Here is a 20,462-nt window from a genome sequence, read left to right on the forward strand (position 1 = left end):
GAACTAACTCACTGAGTGCGTGCACGAATGTTATGTGTGTATGTGTTCCCCTTGTGGACTTGAACTCTGGCTCAGTTTAGCAGATTTTTCCAGAAATAAAACTGGACCAGCAATGACAGGTTCTGCTTCAGCCCTGCTAGCCTGGAAATGCCCTGAAGTAAAAAGTTTTCATAATAATTTCTATTCAGTATTAAGAAACTCTGGGCAGGAAATAATGTAATAAAGCAAGCTTGCAAATCTAGGCAATTATAAATAAATCTCTCTGTTTTTCAAAGGGCATGTCTGCAGTTCAAATACAAGCAGTTCTGAGAATCCGAGAAAAACAAAGTTGCCCTTCACATGGATACTGATGTGGGGCTCAGTCTGGGACTTGTGTTGATTGTGACTGCTCAGTTGAAGAAAGTTTTGGATCAGAGCCACTGTTTCAGCTGGGTCCAAAATTCTGTTTTACAATCAGGATGAAGAGCTGTTGTACTCTTTAAATTATTGTGGAGAGAACAAGCTCCAGGCTGTACAGCAAACTGGAACTGGACCGGTATCTGTGATACAGGGACTCACAACCCCTGCTGAAGTGATATCTGCCCTTCAGTTCACTGCCACCTTATGATGATAGTTCACAGGCTCAGCATTTTTCTGGCACAGCCTGCCAACGTTATCCTGTGACAGGCAGTCTTGTGCAGCACCAAGCACCAGGCAGTATCCTCCTATGTCCCAAGGAATTTAGGTGCAAGCACACCACAATCAGCAACTATGATTGAAGACCATAAGACAATTTTCACAATGGCAAGGCAATTTGTAACTGTGCTGGTAACAGTAGGCCCAGTGATATGTGCCATCAAGGTATACACTTGGCACCTGAGCCAAACATAACTTGCAACTGTTCAGGCAGTGTAAACAAACTTCAGTCACTGATCAGTAGACAAATTGTTAAATATAACCACTGGAGTGGCTGAGATCTACCTTCCAGCACACTAAGCATGTGGCTGGCCCGCTCAGTGATTTGTTGTTGCTTGTTGCCTTATCTACCACTGATCCACTGGAAATGATTTGCAGATCCTGCTTGGTTTCTGCCCCATCAGCCTAGCATTCCCAGCTAGCCAGGTTTTTCTGCTATTACTATTTTTAAACCAAGACCCTCATGGAGCCTCACCCGACCAGCACGGCAGACACAATACGTTGAGAAACAGTCTTTCAGCCAAAGCTCTAGAAGCAAACAGCAAACACCCAGCAGCAGAAGGTACTCAAGAGAAATTCCTATTTCTCAGGTTTCCCTCAGGGAAAAGAACAAATGTAACCTCATTATGAAACCACCCTTGATTTAAGAAGAAGCAATTAAATCAATTTAAAAGCTACAACTTCTAAATCAGGATTTATAGAGGCATTAAAATCTTGGATGTGGGAAAAAGGCAACTCCTATCCTTATATGCAAATTTCATTAGAAGGAATCTTCCTACATAAAAAAGATTGAATTTTTCAGGTTCAGTCATACATAACCAACCAATTTATTGTGTGGGCCAACATAGGAAAGCCCACAGATGTGGAAATGAAGCCGTATCTAGTTCATTCTCTGATGATACAGAAATCCAGAGGTGCTGTTCTGTAAGGAGCAATATTTAAACAGAATTAAGTTCCAAGAGTTTATAAACAGATGACAAGAGGAAGAAAAGAGGCTTTTGTGATTATTCATATTCACTTATCCATTTCATTCACACTTTTCTTTGGTTTTGGCTGGATTTGGTTTCACATGTCCATGTTCTGTCAGAGTAAGAATGAGTTTCTGCTTTATTCTTTCATGCTTGTGCTCTTATTGATGGAGGAGAACAAAAACTCTAAGTTTTTTTAGTCAGTGCTCTATAGCAGGTCATTATTGAAATGCTTGTTTTTCTCCAGAAGAATTGCACATATTGTCTGGATAGATAGCTTATTTAGCATTTCCAGGGGAAAGGTTTGACAGGTTTTCTAGAGGATAAAAATACTACAACAGAAGGTGATTGCAAAGGCCATTATAAGTCAAAACTCATCAAGGCAGCTCTCCTTCAGCTTCCTCAGAACAATGTGCTTGAGAAACCAAAAGTAAATTCAATGAAGTCTGCCCTCTGGACTTACCCTCTTCTCCTAGACTATGAAGAACTAAACTGTAAAAGTATTTAATTGGCACTTGTGACACATTACATTTGACTGTGATCCTTTGTTGGCTCTGGTGACTTCATGACGTGCTTGATATTGCCACTCAGACCTCTCTTCTGCTGGGTGTACAAGCTTCCTTCTCTCAGACAGACTTCTTTTGTTGACAGGAGCTGGTCCTCTGTCAGCTGGATCAATGGGGATCCAGATGCAGTGCCTTGCTACTAACAGTGCCAGCACAGACTTTCTGGTGCTTCAGGCAGTCACATAATCTGTGTTATCCAGGAACAGACTTTACCCACAGCTCAAATAGTGGAGAGAGACTGCATGTCCCCAAACCACTGCTGAAACTGCTCAGTCTATATGGTATTCCAACCTGCTGCTCAGTGTGTAAGAGTGCATGCAGGCTCTATGAGAAAACTCTTGGGATGACACAGGAAACTAGCTAAAATGCCTGCAGCCCCCGTCCTGGATCTTCACAGTAATTAGAAGCCTTGCCACAGTCTTCAGTGAGAACCACACTTCTGTTTTGGTGGGGACTCTCAAAACTGCCCAGCCAGCGCGGACATCTTGCCATCTTCACACAGCACTAAACCCTCTGTGCCTCTGCACACATCTCAGGTTTTTAGGTGGGCTAAGGAAATAGATGACACAGATGACTTCCTGGCAACTGTAACAGAACTCTTAGGAGTCTCCAAACTGCTCTTTTGAATTTCTTCTTTTCCCTAAGCCCCCAATTACCATGTGCTTCCCCCTGCAGCAAAGGGAAGTACTCTGTGTGCTGCTGGTCAAAGACAAACCCACAGCAGACAGTTTGTCTACTTGGGAGTAACAGCAGGTATTGTTTCTGCTGTAAGACTAGAACAAAATACCTCTGCAGTGGTGCCAATCTCTGTTGGACCATAAAGTGGAAAACTGATAGCTCAGGGCAGGGGAGTGTAGTTCTAATAATGCAAATACAGATTCTTTCACAAAATAAACATATCCCCATTTCCTTGCCACTCTCTGCCACAAAAATGTTGTTACCTGGCACGATGATAGCAATTTAAGTATTTGGCTATTACACTTATGAGTCATTAGGTTCTCCACCCCACTCCTTTCTGTGTGCTGGAAAGATGCCATGCTGGGGTAAAAGCTACTCCTTTCATCTCAGAACAATGATACTCATCAACAAAAAAACAAATTTAATATTTGTTATCCACAGAATGTGAGGTAGATGAGGATGGAGAGTGTTAGACAAAAAGTTCAAACAGCAGTTCAGCTGTTCAGCCTGACACAGTTCAAAAGCACCTGACCATCAGAATTCAGTACTTCCTGAAATGTTAACTCCCCAGAAGGCATCTATGTTTCAATACACTCTAAAAAAAGATGGATTCATTTTGAGCATTTAGACCCCGAAGTTTGGTGCAGACATCAGAAACTGAAAAGCCGTTATAATCATCATGCCAAAAGGCTGGGCTAAATTGAAAAACAGCTTAGAACTGATCCTGTTATAATGCCTTCTACATGTCTGCGGAAAAATAGCCACCCCCTTGCCTAAATAATACAATTATTGTTATACCTTCTGCATTTTTCTTCTGGTGTTTTATAGCTCAGAAAAGAAAAAAAAAAAACAAACCAAACAAACAAAAGACAGCTACAAACAGGAGCCAGAAATAGCTGAACTACAGGAGACTGAAATCCCAGCAACATGTAAATACCTAGACTTTTTTCTTTCCCAGTGTTTTCCTTTGTTTTAACCTGACTTCTGTCATAGCCTTGGCAGAAGAAAAAGATCATTACTGGAAGCTGCCATAGGGGACTGAATGCCACTAAAAATGAATACACACTGGTAGAAACACAAATGATGCCTGTTTGTAAAGAATTAATGGAACAAAGGCCATTCATTTCTCTACTTTACCATCAAATGGGCAAATGACAGATGCTTTCAGTCCTCTTGTGTGAATATAAAACAGCAACACAGGTAAAAATCTGCTTCTGGAAATTATTTTCCTTCAGAGTTTTCACAGTTAGATAATATGCCAAATTAAAGTGCAGAAAAATGGGATCTTGTCAAAATAAGCACACGATCCCCAGTGTTACCAGTAGCAAGCATGGATGAGAACAGTCTCTAATATTAGAGCAATGAGTGTTGCAGGGTGGAAAAATGCAGGCCATTTTCTTCCAGGGCTTCCAACAGGATGAAAAAGAGTCCTGGCCTTCTCCTTCCCCAAAACTGGAGTTGACTTGAAGGGTCTGAGGGCACGCAAAGAAACCAGGTCCCAAGCTAAGGAATGACTAGGAACGGCCAGGGGTCCAGGGGCCAATTTCTGCAGTAGTGCCCCAGGCACATCCCACAGGGGCAGTCGGGGCCCGAGGCAGTTTCACGAGCCTTCAAGAGCCTGCTGAGGTGACCACCTAATCTATCCTTTAAAATCCACATTTTACCTGTATCAGGCAGGTTTACTGTGCCAGTCAGTATAATATCCACGCAGCAAACACGCCAAACAGTGTTAAGTGACACTGTTATCCTGATTAGCTCTGTATTTTGGGTGGAGCTGGAAACACGAAAGGCTCCATGCAACAACACTTTGTAGGTGGAAGGTAGAAAGAGAAACTGCCCATCCTGAAATCATGACAGACAGGCAATATAGCACAGTCATTTATTTAAAGGAGAGCAGGTTCTTCCAGTTTTTTGACATTACGCACCAGCCAGCGTAGCCTCTGTCTCTGATGAAAAAAATTAGAAGCACACACGTGTATATATAGCCATTTAAGTGTGTGTATATATAGAACATAATAGTTTGGTAACTATACAGTGGGGAAAACTATTTACCAAAATATATCTTCACTGCAGAAAGGTCTGCAAAAAAGTCTGTGAAGTAGGATACGGGAAAAGATCAGGTGTATAAGTTTCAAACCCCTGTATAATGACAGATGTTCCCATTTATCACATTTTTTGATTTATAAGTTATTATTTCACCTTTTAAATCTCCAAACCCTACTAAAGAAAGCAGCCTATGACCATCCAGTTGGAAATTTTTCCCTTGCATTAAAAATATTTTTAGAATTGGTGAATCTCAATTGACAATCTATTTCTTCACCTATCACAGATTCATAACAGCAAATAAGTAACAACAAAATAGTAAGCAACAGTACTTTATGCTAATATTTGAAACAAATGTGTTTTATTTGTGAAGACGCTGCATGAAACTATCCTTAATACACTTCTGGCAAAATATTCTCAACCCAGTGCATTCATTGCCTCAGTTTGAGATGAATGATAGCTTTGGAAATTCAATTGAGTTTTGTTGGCTACAGTTCTATTGCAATACTGACTTCAAAAATAAACAAGCTGTAGCAAGGCATTGCATTTTATTAAATCATCTTTTCTAATATTTTTTAAAATCAGTGATTTTCAGCCTGTGTCCATAATATACTCGGGTCCATAGACCCTAGTACTAGCATGCACTTTTGTTACAGGTACTTTTCACTGTCTGTGAAAAGTAGCTAAGGAAGCTAGCTGTTGTCAGCTGACTTGAATTCACTATGCAGCTCAGCAGGAAAAAGTCTTAGGAATCAATAAATCAGAAAAGTTAAAAGCTACCTCTAGTAGTATTTGGTAGTAGACCGGTAAAGAAAAATTTAATACTGTCATAAATAGTAGACATTAAGATAAGCACTTCTGGGATACAGCTCTCTCTAACAAACAACCTGTAAAATTGAAACAATGTAATGGAGAAAGATCAGCAGTTTTGGGAGACGAAACAAAAGTGCTTTTTCCAATCCTGAACAACCTTTTTGTAGTAACAAACTTACTTAACGGCCTTCTTAGAAGTTACCAGCTTTTTTATCATTGGATCTAGTCCTGCTATTAGAGCTACAATACGATTCATTCTGTTATTCCACCACATAGATGAAGTGATTTAATGATCTTTAATAAAAGAAAACAACAACAACAATAATAGTAGTAGTAGTAGTAGTAGTAATAATAATAATAATAAGAATAAGAATAATACTCATACAATTAGGAGCAGAGTTGTTTTTTCAACAGCAGGACAGTCTGAGACTGCTATAAAATTATTCCAGGTTTATGCCGAAATAACAGAAAGCAAAAGTAGATCTCTTTTATCTTGATTCTTTGGAGAAATTTAAAGGAGTCAATAGGTCTTATAGACCTGCATATATAAGAAACCTATCAGTGTTTAACACATCCCAGACACATACCTCATCAATTTCTTGGGCTAGTAAGACTGGTTTTGACTCTTTAATAGGCACCATTCAACTAAATGTTGCTATTAATTGTAGCATCATTCTTTTTTTCATGTTTTTGCAAAAAAATGTATACTATCTTTCAGAGACAGTGGCTACACTTTTTGCCGTTGATGGGAGACCTTGCACAGTTGCATCCTTTCAGCAGTTAGCTAAAAGGGAGTGTTCTGGTTATGTACATTTTAAATGTCTAACCCTTCGATATAAAAACGACATAAGCTTTGTAGAGGCTGTCATGATTTTTCACAGAGAAGGACTCCTGTTGTCCTGTGCTGTGGCTGAAACGTTTAAAGCAAGACCCCAAATTACACACTTCTCTGTGGCTTGTATTGCAGGCCAAAAAAAAAAAAAAAAAAGAAAGGTACGTGAAAAGAAAGACTAAATGTCTGTGAGAATGGAGGGGAGGCAGTGATTCTGTGTGGACAAGGAAACTGCTATATTTTCCCTCTCCTGGTTCCTGTGAAGCTGGGATGCCTGGGTTGCATAGGAGGAAAGGCTAGCAGAAGAGGAGGGCCATTCCACATGTGTAAGTACAAGAGACTGCCCAGACTGCAAGCATCTCATCCATGAATTTCTTCAGGGAGGAAATACTCATTCACATCAGGTGAGGATTTGGCTATGATATTGATGGGACCCACTTTTTGGAAACAATGTGCAGCATCTTACTGTCTGGCCACTTATTTAATAAAAAATGTAACAGTTATTTTTTAAAAAAATCATGATCTGGTGCTATACAGCAACATGCAGATTCTGCCATTCATACTGGAGGTAGAAGAAGCCATGGATAATCCTTGATCACCCATCTGAGAAAGCAAAGACTGATTTTCTTGTTCTTCCTTGCCAGAGTTAACAAAAGGAACATTTGTGGAATTCACACAAGCAGAAGACAAAAATTAAATTGAGAGAGAACCAAGTATGAAGACTACGATAACAGGAAGAACAAGTGAAAGGGATAAGGAAAATAGAAAAAGCCAAAAATGAAAATAGAATATTTCCCCTTCAGCAGAAACAGCAAGAGAAATCCAAGATTTTTTTATTGTGGCAGGAAAACTGGGTAACAGGAAGGAGATTTTGTTTTCATTAGTAGAAGTCCCAGTAGGCTTCATGGACTACTGGTGTTTGGGGCACAGGCCTTTTAGAGCATGGGGAGGCCATGCTCCTCTACCCAGTGTTGCAACCTGGCCAGCATTTTTCTAGAACCCAAAGTGTGAAAGTATGAGGGAAGAAAGAGCTGCACTAACAGGTAGCTGCTTGAGTGAACAAGCAAGGGAGAACACCCAGTTAGAGATATGGCAGGCAGTTAAGGGGACATGTCAGGAAATGTCACTGTCCACAACCAAGTGAAGTTATCAGGTGAGAAAGGATTAAAAATATGTGGTGACAGAGAACAAAGCAGAGAAATTGGCAATCACAGAAATGGAGAAGTCCATGCATTTACCAAATTACTGTATGATTTTGGTGAGCACCATATAAGGCTGGTTCTTCACCAGAACGTTGTGTAATGAAATGAATGAAATATGACAGAAATTTTCTTCAGGTGAATTTCCAACAGTCCACTGATAGTACTGTGGTCTGGAATAACCCCTCTGGAGCAGGAGCCCCTTGGAAAACAGAGAGTGGTGGCAGCTGCCTGTCTATCTGACCCCTCAGATGACTAAGAAATGGATGCTCCAGAAATTAGACCAAAACCTTGTTAGAAGCAAAGGCATTCAATTTAACTATCACATTTTTCTGAAGAGCCAGCTGCTTCCTTCTGCTTCTGCAGCCTTCTCACACAAGAAAAAAAGGGAAAACCCAACGCCTTTCGAACCTGCAAAAAATGAAGAAGAGAGATAGGACAGGACAAAAGCATCAGCTCTTTCAAGCTAACTAAGAAGAAAGAGGGAAAGAAAAAGAGAAAAAGAGCAAAAACGAGAGGAAAAAAGGAGAGAAGGAAAGGAAGAAGGGGGAGAGAGAGAGAAGGAAAGAAAGAGAGAAAGAAAGAGAAAGAAAGAGAGAAAGAAAAAGAAAGAGAAAGAAAGAAAGAGGGAGAGAAAGGGAGGAAGGAAGGAAGAAAGAAAGAAAGGGAAAAAGGAAGAAAGAAAGGAAAAAAGGAAGGAAGGAAGGAAGGAAAGGAAAAAGGAAGAAAGAAAAGAAAAAAGGAAGGAAGGAAGGAAGGAAGGAAGGAAGGAGGGAAGGAAGGAAGAAAGAAAGAAAGAAGAAAAGGAGGAAGGGAGGAAAGGAGGAAGAAAAAATCCAGAAAAGATCCATGTTGTTTCCTATTCAGAGAGATTAAACATTAGGTATGGGCTGCACGAAGAAGAGTGGAGAAATCAGTGTTCTAATACACGTGCTCAGTGCAGTGATTCCCTCTTTTTGTTGCTGTGATGATGTTAAATGTGATGAGAAAGGACAACCTTGATTTCAAATAAAAGCATAATATGAGATATTTTAAAAGAAATAGAACTGCCAATTTTTCTGACATAGAAATGTATCATTAAGGTGGTCAATATGCAATACTATAAACAATGAATTTTGACTGCTAATAATGGAGACAAGTTTTTTAAAACTCTAGTCCTCAGTGAATGTGAAGGTAAGCAGGAAACTCTTGCTTTTACTTCAGTGTGAACAGTCATTAGTGAGTCAGAAATGCTGCTTCCACAAAGTATAGACAATTTCTTCTGAGTTTCATAGATGCAAGTGAGGATCACTGGAAAAGTGAGACCAGTAACTCTAACTTTGTAATTCCAACTGCTGTATGCAGAAATTGTTTATACCCTCAAAAACCCAATAATGGATTTAAAGTACAGGAATTTATTTTAAAAACAGGGAAAATTAAAGTAGAAGTTGGAAGTTTTAAAATATATTTTGCTCTGGATCCCCATTAATTCTATTCTATCCATATTTCCTAATGTAGAACATCAAAGCTCTATTTCTCTTAAAGAGCATTCTATTGACTTCAGCATGGTGGTTCAAGCTAGTCGCATTATACCCATGGGGTATACTGTATCCTCAGGTAAACTCAAAATGCGACCCAAAGATCACATCTCAGAAGTAGCCTGTATTTTTAAGAAGAAGGAGAAAGAAAAAGGAACCCAAATAACACAGATATCTATATAGAAAGGAATTTAAAATGGTTAGGAGGAACAAGAATATTAGGAAGAAATAAAAGGCATTACAAAAAGAGTTTTTCTTCTGAAAAATGGTATTGCTCAATCTCTGTCACCTATGGATTTAAAAGTAAAAATCCCGAAAGAAAAAAACAGTGCTCAGAAATTAATTCCCATTAATTTCTTAGGTGTTTTACACAAAGAACAATGCCAAGATATAGCCCATCTCTTCACAGAAGGTAAATACATTTATGTTTATATAATATGGGGAGAGACAAGACACACACAGCTTGCACGATTCCTGAACTGGCACAGTCGTGTGTACTGCCCTATACCATGAAGTGTGTCTGAATCAGCACCTGCATAACCTCTCCTATACTCTACTTCTGTAAATAAAAATAACTTAATCATCTTTTTAAGAACCTCTCACCATACTCTTCGTTGAATCCAAGATTCAGGGATACAGCTTGTTCTACACACAAGTGTGGCTTTGCTTGTCCTGAATGCAATCAGAAGTCTCTTCGGACTTTAAGTTTAACCGGTAGGTGGTCAGCACATAAGACAAAGACTTCAGTTCAATAACTAGTAATTATACAAAGACTCATAAATATGCCACTAAGCTACTGGTCATTCTAAACCTCCAAACAACATGGAAAATGAAGGGATAAATATGAGACAGGGATCTTGTAATTTCCAAATGTTGCATCTTGTGAACAAATGCATATTTGCCAGCAAGAGTGAAACCCAGCACCTTTTATTCAAGAAAGAGTACTGAGGCACACAGAAGGCAATACAACTAGCTCTTCACTCCTGCCATTAGTAACCTCAGGAACAGCTTGTGAGCACACAACAGGCGAAAGGCTGGCCCAAATCTCACATGCTAAGAAATATGCCTGTGGTTAGTTCAGAGAGCTGACACAATTGTTTGATCCGCTAGGAAAAATGCACTATGTCTACGTAAGCATACACTGATCTTAACGTCACTTTTACTAATTCAGGGTTCTTGCACAGAAGGTAATTGAATAGGCATGTTTATATGTTTTATTAAATATTCTAGCTGAACAACTTTCAATTCCTTCTTGGTTGCCAACTACAGTGTAAAAAAATCATACCTGGGGGTGTAATCAGAACATGCTGTGAAAGTCCATATATTTCTCTGTAATAAAGACCCAGTCAAATAATACTTGGATCAATGCAAGCCCACTAGGATGGCAAACTTAAAGTTGCTTTCAGTAGTTTTACTCTGAACAATCCAGAAAATACGTCTCTTCGTTCCCAAGAAAGTGTAATTACTTCTTGCAAAGAACCTGTTAATAAACATAATTCCACTTTTTAATCTTCAAGACATTAGACTGAATACAAATCTCAGAGGACTGCATTTTTTGCAGTTGTAGCAAACTATGCCTTCATATTATTACAGCTGAATGCTGCACTGCCCCAAATCACGGCGTTCCAGAGACATCTCATGAAAATGTTGTTGAACCCCCAGGATCATTATGAACTCTCAAACTACTGAGACCTGTTATTGTTATGTTTGGAGTGTGTAACTATTTTAGGTAAGTGGTAGCTTGCAGCTACTACTGCAAATGCATAGAAATAACTTCTAAGATCGTATTTTGTCTCCTCTGAAGTTTACATGCATTCACCATGCTTACAGAAGAAAGCTTATTCACATCAATGTTACAAAGCAAGAACGCTCAACTTGGTTCTTCCATAATACTAAGGTTTCCCATTCTTTTAAAGGATCCTTTATAGAGGCCATAGAAGAACATTGCTTTCAAAGAATTCACCATTAATTCTGACAAATTTCATCCTGTTTACCTTTCTGGACTGCTTAGGTAGTATTAGCTATTGGTGTGATAGACAGTAAAGCAACTGCTGTCCTAAAGCATACAATTAGGGCAAGTCTAGTTATGAACTTTCTAATGCAGTACCTCTGTTGTCATAAAGATATAACTGGCTAGCAGGGATGCACTGTGTCAAGAATACTTTGAGTTGCTTTAAATTTAACATACCCAAAAATACAAAATTATTGACTGTAAGAAATTCAGCGTGAGCATTTGTATTTTAACATCTTTTTTTGGTCATCCTCAAAAATGATGCAGTAATTGTAAAGCATATGGAAAATATTAATGAAGAAACTGAATGCTGAAGATCATGCAAAATACACAGTCATTGTGTTTATGCATTAAAAATTGTTCTGTCATTCTAGGGTATATCAGGAAAGGGTTAGTTTAACTGAAATCCCCCAGGGACATTAGTACTAGTGTATTTGTCTGTTTTCAAAATACTTACCTTAGCCACAGAGGCAGTTTTCGTAGTTGTAATAGTGCAGCTACCTTCAGCCTTCCAGCAATAAGAAGTGTCATGAGAAGGCAAATGAGTTTGTTTTAGTAGTGGATGCTTATGAGCTCTGTTCCTGGGGGAAGGTATTCTCGGAAGGGTATGCTTCATAGCAGAAATCAGCCTGACACAGGGCCTGAAGGCACTGCTCTGAATTTCCAGGCCACTATAGGCAGAATACTTTGAATCATTTTCCCATCCAGATTCCTATGTCTCTAGTTAAGTTTTTAAAAGATTAAAAAACACAAAAGAAGACTGAAATTAGTCTGTCTCATTAGGCAATCTGGAATTTTGAGAAACTTGTGCACTTGGCTGAGGTCAAGAGGTCTAGATGATTGCCACCTTCAGATCACAAATGAGATTAGCCCAATAACTGCCTACTCTGTTTCCTTTACTGCAAGACTGCTGCTGGCTCAAAACAGAAAATCAAAGAGAAAGAAAACAGGAAGGAAAGCTCCCAAAGGCACATAAAGTGGCTGAAAATACACTAGAAAGCCAACAACACATCAAGTCTACATAGATTTGAAGGAGACTGGGCACTGAAACATGAATCTAGACTCAACCATTTCTGAGATGCAGGTGTGTTCAGTACTTAACAGAGATGGCGCAAATGTCCTCCCGTCCTTCAACCTGTAGTCTACATGTAGTTCAGGAGACTGAAGTCTGATGTAGATAGATTCAAAAGAGCAGCAATATATAAGTAAAAGCAGAGGGCTAATATAAAAACAAATTAGGATGCCAATAAATTAGTTGAATGATCAATAGATCTCCATGCACTGTGAAGTGAAGGGTTAAAAAGTCCCCGTATGTCACTTTTAACAAACAGGGAAACTGAGGCCCAAGGAGATGTAGCAGCTTGCTTAGTCCTGTGGCAAATCAATGGCAGATTTTCCACTTTAGTACCTCATCTACTGCTATGTGGTTTGCGACTTACAGGGAGCAATAATCCTCAAAGATAATGTAATTTCATAGGCCTGGAAAACTTTGGTATATCCAAATGAAAAGCTAAAACATTATTTTCTTATGGTGCTTTCAAATGAGACCTGCTACTGCAGCTAACTATACAAAACAGTTCAAAAACTGAGAATACATTCCTCCAAAAAACCTCCAAGGAAACATCATAAAGTGAGAAAATAACCTTTGAATTTGTACACTTCTTCCAAACAAGGTAGAAGTCAACTTAAGAGAATGAAAACAGATGATTAAAATGAAGACCCTAAAATGATACTAGTATGGAGGAGGAGAGAGGGTGAGCGCTTGAGAGAGATCTGAGGGAAGGAGTCGTGAGAAAAGGCATTAGGGTAGGGCTTCTCTCCTTACTTGGCACAAGCCACTGATGCACATGTCCAGGGATTCAGTGTAGCACCGGGTCCCATCCAGAACCTTCGGCGCCAGCTCCACAACCAGAGCCGCTCCTCTGGCCTGGCACTTCAGTGAGCATGGGTTGTCTGGGTCGTTAGAGACAGGAAGCCACTCGTAAAACTGTCCCTGGTACTTGACGTCGTTGTGAGCAGAGCACTGCTGGGCACGAAAATCACCTGCTTCTGGCGGGCAGTCCTGCAGAAAAGAAAGAGGAAAAGGTCAGCAGGTCTATTCGGGACAGCCAGTCGCAGTACCATGCAGCCGGCTGATCTCCACAGCTGCCAGATGTAAAGAGTTTTTCTGTTTAGACAAAGAAGTCTGATTGAAATAGCTACAGCTACACATAATTCAACTGGATAATTATACCCTTCTTTCTTCTTTCTGCAAAAGTATTGAAAGAACATCAAGACCATGTGTAAATATGTTTGGGACATAAGAAATACACTGTACGTGTCTTAACCACAGCCCTGAAATGTTCTTGCTGCATCTCTTTCCACTTGTGCGCATATGTGGAGAAGTGTGTGTGCACAGCCGCTCTCTTCCAGCCAAATTTTCCTCTTTGTTTGAAAAGAAAGAATAAAGAATTACATGGTTTAATTTTTTGATTATTTAAGCTCCCCACGCTAGCTTTTTTTCACCTCAGTGACCTAAATCTTTTGGTAGGGCAATAAGAATCAGAAAAATGTGATACATATTTGCATTTCTTTGACATAAGTTTTCATAATTCACATAATTAGTGACTTACTATCATTTTACTGGGAAGACCTTTAAAAAGCCCCTCTGTTAATCCTTCAGGAGGTTTGTGAGACATATAAACCCTACTCTGAACCCAGTACACCTGATATAAAAAACAAAGATCACTCATACTACTTAAAGTCTTCTGTTGATGAGAACATGAGGCTTTTCTTACCCACATATACTTTCTTGCCATTATTTAGCACTGAAAACCATGAGTCAAGTTCTCAAGAGAGCAAGAAGAGCTTCAAAATCATGAGACTTCAGGCAAAATAAACATGAGTTCTTTTTAATTCCTTTCCAATTTTTGATCCTTGAAGAATGATATTTCAAGATTTCCTGTGCAAGCAACCACAAAGGCTAGAGGTTCATTGTTTTTTTTAGAAGTAACCTGAATTTCTCACATAATTACGGGAATACAGGAGCTAAGCTTTAGGAAAAACATTAAACACCATGAGAACTGTGACAAAAAAGCAAATGTTGACAATACAGCTGCCTCAGATTATTAAGGTCCCATAATCCTCCACCTTGCTGCTGTAAGAAAATCTGCTCCTCAATGATACCTGGTCAAATACCAGGTGAAATGAATACCTGGTATCCCCTTTGCTTGAGGGCTGTAACATTTTTTAATAGAGAACCATAAATGTCAATTATAGACTTGATAGGGAAGGATTTTGATGTATATACAACCACATAACTAGACAATATCCCTATCAGATGCCTGTATTCTTTGTCCTCAAACTACTTCATCCTATAGAAATTCAAGTATCATTAATGACAACATTATTCACACACTTCTTATCCTCCCAGCTAGGAAACTCTTGCTGCTATTGAGGCAAAATCTCTCCTCTGAGGTTTAAATAATCACCTCTGTTTCTCAGACCTTTTTTTACACCTTCGTTCACTAACGCTTTTCTGCTTCTTTTAAATAGGGCAGATTATTACAGCTTTCAATACGAACGGCATGAGGGCTGCGTGTCACTTTATGGCATTAAAGGATCATTGTTTAGTATTAAGGTCTAAAATAAAACCTGTCTTAAAAATCAAGCTTTCAAATCTCCTCTTGAAGCAAATTGGCAGAATCTTGGCTATAAATTTGTCATTTGTATACCCTTGGCTCAAACCAATCTGGCCTCTCATTCACTGTGTAGTGACAATGTGGTTATGCCCATTTTGTTTGAAAGTTGCATGATGTTGGATCACACCACTCCAAACATTTCTTATAGTGAACTATACACGCACACAAGCCATGGTCTTAGGCCACAGATCTTCAGCTGATTTGCTATGTACCATGAGAGCAAATTTTCAGTTAATTTGCTTTGTATTTGAGTGTGATGCAGCCCAAAAGTAATGGGTCAAGCCCCCGTCAAAAGTTCTGCTCTCTAACTACAGGGGAATAATGTTCCTGCTACAAAAGGTTAAATGGATTAAGGCGTAAGAGAAAAAAAAGATTTGGGTTAAATCTTGCTCTAGAAAAATATGTGTCAAAGAGCAATAATCCAGAGCTCATTCATCCTTTTGGAGGTTGAAAGTCCAAGCTCGTAACTGGAATTTTACTGCTGGAGGTCTTAGACAGCAGACAGTTTTTCTATGCTGTATAACATATTTCCATACATTATGGAAAATTTTTTTTAAAAGTAAAATATTGGAAGTATTTCAGTTTGATTTTAAAATCTCCAGAAAAACTTATAGGCAATCAGGCCCCCCTGGGCAAACTATTGATACAGGACAAAGTTTGGACAGCAGCACAGAGTAAAGAGAGCAGAAAAATATGTGGGAAGTTCATTATTCCTCTATAGCTGTGTAATTAGAAAAAAAGTGGTTCTGCTTTTAAACAGAGGATGAACAAGACAGTTACAGCTTGACCCAAGATCTGGTTTAGCTCTGTTTTCAAATAGAGAAAAGTAAAGAGGAACACTGTGGCCTTATTTCCTGCCACAAAATCTTCTGGTGCATACCCTTCTCTGAATTTTTCTGTCCATAAATGAATACAGTCAGGTCTATTGGCTTGGCTTAGGCTTGCTGCAGAGATCCAGGCCAACTCTCTTGTTTGGTTCAAGCTTGGCTCTACCTTCAAAACTTCCTGGCTTGCAATAGCTTTATTTTTACAAAGACAGAAAGGCCCAATAAAGTACATGACATACAGAGTTCATAATCCTGCTTTGTACAGTATTCAATACTATGTTGTGTTGGATTTTATTTTTAAATCAAAGAAAGAAAAAATGTACAGTCAACATAACAAGCTTTCAGGCCACGGCAGGTGACCAGGACTGATGTTAAATACTTCCAGTCTTTGATATCATGATCAAAATAGAACAATGGATTTAAATAGTAAAGCTTGTGTTTAAAAAGGTTTTCATGTGAAACTTGAAGCCATTCAAAGAATACATTCAAGCAGTCAGAAATGCAGACATGCATACTTATCTTGGCACACAGATATGAAAAATGGTCACAGTCTGACCCACCACTAGAATCCTAAATCTACCTTGAAGATCCCTTTCCCTCAGGGGGGAACTTTCCTTCCAGTTAGGAAAGCACATGTGCTTGCACCTACACACTTAACACCTGCATAACCTGTGTAACGTTTTTCTATACCAAAACAGAAATGTTAAGAAAAGCAGTGGTCTGAATATTACCCATCATTAGACAGAGGTCACTGAGATTGAAAAAGTAGGAACTATACAGAACTTGGCACTGCTTATTAATCTTTTGTCCATGGTTTTTTTTTTTTGCTTTTCAAACATACTATTTATTGTTTGTATTATATGTCAGTGGGGATCAGAGCCTCTTCGTGCTGGACTTTGTGCAATCATATAATGAAAGACAGATATAAGCTCATAGCCTATAAATGAGTATTCTAGTTGCTGAAATAACAGATAAGGCAAAGCCAGTGTTTTGTTGCGTATTTGTTCAAGCAGTAAATTGGTTTTTTCCTTCTAAACACTTTGCACACCTTTTGATAAGAGCATTTGCTGTTTTGAGGCAGTCTTCCTGTGCCTCATTTCTGCAGTGCTGGCTCCTGGACAGGAGAAACTATAGACACTGACTCCACAAAGTCTCCTCCCCTTTTAAAAAAGTCAGCCTGCTTTCAGTATGTGCATGGAGGCTTGGTGGAAGGGGATCCTCTACAGCTGCCAGCTAGCATTGCTTCATTGGCCTGAGGAAGTTACATTTTACTCCACCTAAGGGTCTGATCCTGGAAGCTATCTAACATTATGCAGTTTGTCTACCTGCACAACAGATTGACAGACAAGGGTGTGCCCACACTTTGAGACAGCCAGAAGTCATGGGCCGAGTCAGTGTAGCAGTGAACCCAAGGTAGCATATCTTTGCATGGGTTATGCAGTTCTGCAAGGTATTTTGCTAACCACATCTGCATGGCCTGTGTTTGGCTTGGAGCATGCAGCAGCACTGCTATCTGGCCACAAAAGCATCACAGTCCTGCTTCAGGTTACTCCAGCTTTGGTGCTATATTCAAATCTTACCCGTTTTGTTTTCTTTTGGAAATTATCTGTGGGCCACTGCAGACATGAGGAACCACTGCCATTGCACTCCTTGAAGAATCAGAAAGAACTAATAAAGTTGAAAGTCTCATCTAAGTCCATTTATCTTCAAGCTTCCTATTCATTAAGACTTTTTAGGGAAGAAAATTTCCAGTGAATAGGAAACAACTGTTCGCCCTCTAACTCTGTGAGTCCTAGATGGCTGTTTCATGACCTTTAGCTTGTGAAGGCTCATGAGATATTCCTGAAACACTGAGCCTGTGCTGGATACCTATAATCTCCGTTCATCCTATCAGGTCAAAATTTCCTCCACTGCAATGAAAATATATATAATTTTAAAGATGATCAGAAATCCCTTTGATGTATGAAACCTATTTTAAAATAAACACAGGAGTTTCATCTTCACCTCTTAGGCACCTAATGCTGGCCATATTATTACGGCTTCATTCACTTCCTCACATCCAAAATTTTTTTTTTAACTTGACCTCCTATTTGACCCTATTGTAATTCATAAGGTCCATGGAGTTTTGCCATGTTTGAATCCCATTCAAAACAATTTCTATTAATCAACAAACCAGTGGAAAAGATAAGATGAATCCCAGATGTCCCTTGATGGTCATAGGTAGATCAGATTTCATGGGACGAAAGAGGGTCAGGCTTTTTAAAGTTTACTTAGTGGGTGAAATGTGGAAGATCGTATCTAAGCTGTGATAGGTGGAAACAGTCGAGGAACCTTAAAACAGTTTACAGTATATGTGCTTGTATATTTGCAGAGGCCAAGAATGATTTACTATACCTGGAGCTTTTCCTCTGTGCAAAAAAATTGCTAACAACTGGACTACTCTGTGCAGCATCTGACAGAACAGTTTATTGAACCAGTTCCATGAAGTACGCATGGCGCTTCAGCCGCATCTATTTCCCTCTTGAGAAAGAAAGCATGAGGTCCTTAAGTAGGGGTTTGCCCAAGACTAAATAAGAACTTTAGATAAATGTAGAGAGACTTAAGAGATCTAGGGATTTAACGGAAACTCCACTCAGCCTTGAAGCCTTGTTGAGTGCCCTGTTTGAATTAAGTTTCTTGCAGCCAGATTTTTCACTAGTCTACTCCTGTGAACTTCCGAATAGGTTAGGATCATGCTTAGCTGCTTAGATCAAAAGGGGCTCATACTATAGCTTTCTCTGACAACCCCAAGACACTGCAATATCTGACAGAGAGAAGCATGAGAGAAATAATATGAACAAAGAAAAGGGGGCGGGGGGGGGAGCGGAATATCAGCAGACACTTCTACCCTGTATTAAATAAGCATGGAGTGGAGATGAGGGCTGAAACAGTCAGTGAAGTATAAATCTAAACCTCCATGAATATTTGTCATTAGAAATATTTATAAAATCAATTTTTGACAAAAAAATCTTTTTTTTTAAGTTATGTTCCCATTTTTGGCAAATAATTCAATATGCAGCTTTTCATGCCATTTTAAAATTCTTGTTTGTTCATACTTTTTAAATATTAAAGTCAAGTGTTTAAATTAGATACAGTAACTTATATTTCAGCTTGAAAAACTTCCAAATATTTCAGTCAAAAACTAATGCAAGTACATAATATTAGAGTACACTTTCCTAAAAGCACCATGGATGCCACAGTGGCAGATCAAAAAGAGATATTTAAATTAAAAAAAATTATTATTATCAGAAGTATTGAATTTAAATCTATGAGTCATCCAGAATCCTGAAGACTCTTGAACAGAGTCCTGAAACGCCACTGTTGTAGAAGTAATCCAGGTTGTTTGGTCTACAAAGATTCTTGATGCATTTACATAGAATGACAGCAATGTTTTGGGGTTTTTTTTTGTTCTATCTTTTAATAGTCAAAGATTCACAGGTCTGCTTGCTGAGAAGTTAGCAAATCCAGAAATCAAAGCTGCTACCATTAGCAACATACTAAAAGCACTTCTTTCCAGGTACAAAGAAATAATACCTAGACAACACACTGAGATTTTAAAATGCACCCATTTAGAAATAAGATGGTAGTTATTAAAATCCAGCATTTTGAACAGATTATAGTCACAATAAATGATCTGAGTTTGGAAGAATTTCCACTTAATAAGTAAACTGGCTTTAAGTAAATCTGGTGTTAGTAAGGGAGATATGTGTAGTGCTTATACTTTTTCTAAATTGTTTTTTATTTTACTGCAAAATGCAAACTGGGAGGTTTGATTCCAAAAGACTTCACATGGCATTTCTAGCCACCAGAGGGTAGAAAAATTAAATCCTGCTAGTCATTTTTGCAGCCCTGAAAAAATTCTGCCTGGTGATGATGCTTCTCATACACACAAGCCAATTCTTCCGAGAATTATGCACTTGTATGGAAGTTTAGGTCTGACACTTTCCAACAGGCTGGGCTTTGGTGCATGGAAAGAAGATACTGTAATTTTGTCAAAAGTAAGATGGGCAACATTGGTGCTGATGTATTCAAAATGCAGCATGAGCTGACAAGAAACAGGGATGGAAGTAGCTTGTCTGAATGCAAGCCAAAAAATGGGGGATGTCATTACAGTTGGTATTTCAGCCAAATGAAGAAAGTGAGGTGTATATAAAAAAGAGCTGCAGGTGGTGTTTACAAGTTTTGGTGGTCTCATTAATGGGATCTATCATCTACAAATTTTATCTTAGGCTTAACAGAACTGCTCTAAACCTTGTTGAAAGAGCTAGTAACATTGCGCAGCTTCCAGCATTGTCTATTTCCATGTCAAACAACAAAATCTTAAGAGCAGCTTTATATGTGGTGTTCATCATCATGCTGGCAGGTATAAGCAAGTAAATCTGAAAAGCAAAGTCCTTTGGGAATGAAGTGCCAGTCCCATGCATCTCATTTTTTTCCTGGTCTGATTCAGAAAGGAGTGCAATAAAAGGAAAAATATCAGGGAAAATAAAAATGTTTTCAATGACAAAAAGGGGTTTGGTAATTGAGGAGAATGAAGAGAAAGCATGAACACAGTACACGTTCCAACAAACTTCCTTCAGATATATTTTCATGTGAATGGGGGAAGAGAAAGCA

The 20,462-nt window shown here is 38.8% G+C and overlaps 1 protein-coding gene across 1 annotated transcript in view; it reads right to left on the reverse strand.

Moving 5' to 3' along the window:
• LOC104079410 (ADAMTS-like protein 1) overlaps positions 1 to 20,462 on the reverse strand; it is a gene marked incomplete at its 3' end in the record, with an annotated part of 92,918 nt that overhangs the window by 13,528 nt on the left and 58,928 nt on the right. Inside the window, exon 5 of the mRNA XM_009581445.1 lies at positions 13,128 to 13,364. Within this exon, the coding sequence (XP_009579740.1) occupies positions 13,128 to 13,364 (237 nt within the window). The remainder of the gene's footprint in view (positions 1 to 13,127; positions 13,365 to 20,462) is intronic.

The sequence above is a fragment of the Fulmarus glacialis genome, unplaced genomic scaffold (genome assembly GCF_000690835.1).
Source record: "Fulmarus glacialis isolate BGI_N327 unplaced genomic scaffold, ASM69083v1 scaffold4637, whole genome shotgun sequence".
Lineage (NCBI taxonomy): Eukaryota > Metazoa > Chordata > Aves > Procellariiformes > Procellariidae > Fulmarus > Fulmarus glacialis.